Source organism: Penaeus japonicus, unplaced genomic scaffold, assembly GCF_977035675.1.
Source record: "Penaeus japonicus unplaced genomic scaffold, GWHDUDI00000001_assembly GWHDUDI00000031, whole genome shotgun sequence".
NCBI classification, from domain to species: domain Eukaryota; kingdom Metazoa; phylum Arthropoda; class Malacostraca; order Decapoda; family Penaeidae; genus Penaeus; species Penaeus japonicus.
In genome coordinates, this window is record NW_028234433.1 from 10,340,626 (window position 1) to 10,346,261 (window position 5,636).

General features: G+C 37.2%; 1 protein-coding gene across 1 annotated transcript; it reads left to right on the forward strand.

Annotated features, from left to right (window-relative positions):
• The first annotated feature begins 2,205 nt into the window (after positions 1–2,205).
• On the forward strand, positions 2,206–4,646 carry LOC122248089 (uncharacterized). Its single transcript, XM_086555678.1, has 2 exons — positions 2,206–2,320; positions 2,510–4,646. The coding sequence occupies exons 1-2, from the start codon at positions 2,300–2,302 to the stop codon at positions 4,388–4,390; spliced, it is 1,902 nt and encodes a 633-aa protein (XP_086411804.1). The 5' UTR covers positions 2,206–2,299; the 3' UTR covers positions 4,391–4,646.
• The last annotated feature ends 990 nt before the right edge of the window (positions 4,647–5,636 follow it).

Below are 5,636 nucleotides of genomic sequence, written 5' to 3' on the forward strand. Positions count from 1 at the left end.
GTGCTGTGACGTCACGCGGGGACGGTTAAAAGTTTTGAGTATGACCCTCGGAGCTCGCAGTTCGACTTACGACATGCGCGGCCTGGCTGCGCGGGCTTACGACGTCGTTAGCTGTTTTGAGTATCCGGCCCCTGAACGATAAGATACGTTCTTTCAGTATACAAGAACTCTATATGTCTGCAGACAGGTCAAGTCAATAAAAATCATTATCATAATCGTTATCAGGAATGGTAGTATTACAATCACCAAGATAATAATTAGTATCATTATTATGATTATATAATGAATAGTATTATCATTATCACTATTAAGAATATCATTATTATCATTATTATTATCATTATCATCATTATCATTATTTTTATTATCAGTATTATCATTATTACTGCTATTACTATTATCAATATTATTATATTACATTATATTATCTTTTATTATTTATCATTACTATGAATTTTACTATCACTATTATCACTATTATAATGAATATCATTATTACTATTATTTTTCAGCTTATCATCAGTATAATTATTTCATTCATATTATTGCTGTTATTGACCATATGATATTATATTATATAACAATCATTACTATCCCTTTGATTATGATCATTTTCATTATCATTATCATTTGCATCAGTAGTACTTCTTATGATTTCCTTATAATTATCACCATTATCATTAGAACAATAAAGAAAAAAAAATTCGTGTTGATACACTAGTAGTTTATTTCTAAAATCATTATTAACATCATTATCATTATGATATCTAGTACTCTTGTCAATACACTACTATTGAATAAATTGGTATAAAACTATGATTATAATTGTTCAAATGCTATCATCATTGTTATTTTATCATTTTATTCTGGTTTTCATTATCATCATTTTTTATACTTCTTAATAGGACTTTAAGGTCAACTGCTATCATACCTAGATATACTGGTTTTAGGTATTTATCATGTGCCTACATGTACAGTAGATGCGGAATTTCACGGAAATTAATGTGAATAGATTTACCAATTCATCCTACAAGCCCTATTACCAATAATGAAAATGATAATGATGATGATATTAATAATAATGTCAATAATAACAATAACGATGGTGATAATAAAAATAAAGATAATGATGATAATGAATGTATCTATAACTTGTTGCACTGATACAGTGAAGGAGTTCCAGGGGGAAATGGCATGGTATCTGTCTCAGTTAGTAAAGGTAATAAAAATAAAGGATGGCCATATCTGGACCACTGTCCCATCCCGTCCTCACTTATAATTGATTGGCAGTGTCACTACAATTTTGTTCATTGTGATAATTGCATTTTATAATGCTTGCTATCTTTATGCTCATTATTTATAATGTTTCCATCTTTATGCTCATTATGATTAATGTGATTTAGCTTTTCACTTTTTTTTCATCAGTACTGTCAATTATATTGTCACTAGATATATAGTTATTATACAGATATTTTCAAATTCACAGTTTATACCTTAATCACATTTTTTATTAATATCCGCTATTGATATCAATGATACTGCTAAGGCATTATTACTTACATTATCAAATAGAATTTCACCAGTGTATCAATATGTGCCCGCCATATAATTAAACCGCCATAAAGCGTACAGATATTTTCATGCACCATAGTAGCCATGCGCAAAGTCAATCATTTCTGGAAAATAAAGTGTGATTTAAGCAAATATATACAAGATAAAAAGGTATTTTTTAAAGTTTTCGCGATGAACTAAAAATATGTATCAGAAGAGCACAGAGAAAATCTAATCGTAACTTTTTTTTTATAATTGCAAACTTTATTTCAGTCACTGATGACTCTTTTAGTCATCGTTACTATTTGATATTATCTTCATAGTATTATATTCTGCTTACTAAATAGAATATGAATAATATAACTTCTTCCTTTCATCTCTTATATAAAGATATATTAGCAATTGCTATTTCCCACATAATCATAGCAATATCATTATGAAGCCATATGCATATACAAATATTTTATGCAACTTCGTTTGTAAGAACAAAATCAATAGTTTCTTAATAATACAGTAATCGGTGTGAACGCATTTGCGCTGAACTGAAAAGGTGCATCAAAAGAGCACATGGAAAAGGGACCGTGAAATGTGTCTCAGTTCAAGTTGATCGAGAAAATAACGGGTTACCGTATCAGGGCCACCGACCCGTCCCGCCCTCACTCGGGAATATAAAGGGCAGGAGCCACATTTGCCAAGCATACCCTGACGAAGCGTCTCCCCGCTCACTTCCCTCACCTTGCCATTCACTATGGCTGCCTGGACTAGCTTGGTAAATACTTTATCTCTCCTTTTCATTATTTTGGACTTTCTTTTGCCATACTAAGAACATTTCAAGTCATGTCTTTTTTTATTATCTCTCAAAGTTTTGGATATAAAACCAATTCCTTATCTATATCATTCCCTGTTTATGACTCTTAACCTTTTTCGTCACAACTAAATAAAATACTCTTCTTTTCAGGTGTTGTTGTCCGTTCTTGCGGTTAGCACACTAAGTTTGCCTCGCCCCGATGAAAGTGCTTATAGGATTCCTCATGTAGGAACTGGAAGACGTTCCCAGTACTACGTTCTGCACAGTGATGGCACATACAAGTATGGTCATGACACTGGAGAGGGAGCCTTTGAAAGCGCACGATCATCTACGCCAGGACAGCAACGAGGTACTTTTGGTTATGTTGCTCCTGATGGCAGACCAATAAGTCTTCAATATGAGGCAGGTGAGGGAGGCTTCGTCCCTCAGGGTGCTCACCTTCCTGCCACACATCCAGACTTCGAGGCTGCACATGCCGAAGCCCGTGCACGCGCTCCTTTCGTGGACCCTTTAGCCGATTCAAACACAGATGCTTCATATGGATTCCAGTTTGCCGAAGGTGGCCAGGCTCGATCGGAACAGAGTGATTCTGATGGCAATGTGCGAGGCTCTTACTCTTACACTGACGACCAAGGTCGCACTCGCACTTATTCCTATACTGCTGGTAGAGGCACTGGTTTTGTTGTGGAAGGTAACGATCTTCCAACCACACCAGAACACTCAAAATCCACTCCTGCCGCAACACGACTTTCATCCGCTACTCGATTCCCATCTTCCCGTGTGGGAACTGGACATTCAGCGACTTCAGGAACCGCTTCTCGTGGTTCTGGGCCATCCGGAACTGGTGCTTTTCCATCCACTCGTCGTGGCGGTTCTCCCTCAGGATCGACATTTTCTTCTGCAGGAGGAGCCGTCTCTTCTCAGCGCAGTGCTGCAAGCCCAGATGGATCCTACTCTTTCTCTTTTGATGCCGGGGATCACTCGCGATCCGAATCTGCAGATGGAAACCTCAACGTAGAAGGCCAGTTCTCCTTTGTAGCAGATGATGGAGTCAGACGCAATGTTAATTATGAAGCCGGTGCCAACAGAGGATTCCAGGCTTCGGGAGATCACCTTCCTACTGCTCCTCAACCTCATTCCACTTCATTTGCATCTCACGTTCCTTCCGTCAAGTCTGGATCTCCGGCTTCAACTTTCCATCGTCCTTCATCTGTGTCAACTCAAAGATATTCCGCCTCGGGATCACCATCCTCTCCCTCCACTCGTGTGAGTGGACGTCCATTCGATCAGGCTAACACGCGTAGTCAAATAAATCCTGATGGAGGATATTCATTCTCCTATCAAACTTCCACCCACTCACGAGCAGAGTCTGGCGACAGAGATAACAATGTTGACGGTAACTTCGCTTTTGTAGCAGATGATGGCCAACAACGAGCTATACAGTATGAAGCTGGATCTGATACGGGATTCATAGCTGAAGGAGCTCACATTCCTGTAGGACCCGAAGTTCCGGGGGCACCATCCGGTCAGCCAACTGGAAGGATTGTTCCAGTACGAGAAATTCCCTTTGTCGACCCTCTTGCTGATACCAATGCTGATGCCTCCTACAGCTTTGCCTTCGACTCGGAACAATATTCTCGTTCAGAATCAGCCGATGCCGACGGAAACGTTCAGGGGACTTACACGTTGCTGGACGACGAGGGAACACGTCGCACATACCGTTTCCGTGCTGGAGAAGGTGTAGGATTCGAGGCTGAAGAACTCTCAGCTTCTCCTGGTGCTTCGCCCTTCCGATCTTCATCCCCTTCCTCTACCGCTGGAACTTCATATTCACATCCCAGCTCTTCCACTTTCCCCGCTAGCGCTCCGTCAACTTCGTCATCCTCCAGATATTCAACTTCCGCTTCATCCGCACCCTCTTCCACTTCAGGAGGCCTTAGATCATCCTCTGGACCAGGATTCCAACTGCGTCAGTACGATGCCACGAACAATCCACACAAAGTCGGTTATGTTCTCACTTTTGATAAATGATAAACATACACGGATTTGCTCCTCGAACTACTTGATTTGGACACGGAATAGGATTTTAAAATCGATCGTAGCTTTCTCTTTCGCAACTTCTTGATATTGATTTCTTACAAATGTGAAAGCAGAAGCATGTGATATTTTTTGTATATAGTGTTTAAAAGTATGGGGATTACTTCCTACAGATATATTTCGATTTATGCATCTAAAATATGAAAAAAAAGAAATTGAAAACAGTAATGATTAAAACTTGCTACTCATCTATGAGTTGTTTTTCTTTCTTAGATATAAACATGTTTCATAGCGTTTGCTAGGAAACTATTAATATTTCAGTTGCATTGCGGTTCTAAACCGTTATTCCTAGCAACATTAAATATTTTGTAACACATGCAATGATAACATTTTCGAACAGAACTTAAAATTCAAAAATTCCTAACATACGATATTTCTCAGCAGTCTGAACAAGATGACGTATGTACCATTAGAAATAATTTTAAGATGGTATAACACCTATTCATTCACATAAAACGAGTAATAATTAACATGGATATTAAAGTCATTATTCCGTTGTATTATCTTTACTGCTTTATTGGCAATATTCATCAGAATATTTATCATTAATGATGATTACATTGATATTGATAATAATATTGATTGGGATCGTAATCATAATGATGGAAAGAATAACAATATCAATGATAATAATGCTGAAATAATCATGCTGAAAATGAAAATCCCAGTTGAAATAGTAAGAATAGCGACAATAATGACAATACTGTTGTCAATAACTGATAAAATAATAATGCCAAATAGGTTTCTCATCTTTTTCAGTACTTTATTCCTTTCAGGAAATATTCATTTTCACTGTCATCGTTACCACTAATGCCATCGTTATGGTTATTATCATCATTACTCATACCTATTTTTACTCATGTTATTATAATATTTATGTCAGGGGCCCCGCACTACCAACTTCCTTCCCTGATGTCGGTTATGTTCTCACTTTTGATAATTAAACTGTAATTTTGAAATCGTTTGTCGAGTCATATACGATCTTAGTATCTTCATGTCATAAAGAATGTTTTAAATAATTATTGTGTGCAATATCATTCTGCTTCAGCCGCTACGTTATTACTAACATTGCGACAATAACAAGTGTTATTCATCACAATACTAAGTTTGATATTTGCAATAGAAGAAATGGTTGTGGTGGCAATAGTACATACTATAATTATGATGATCATAATAGCAA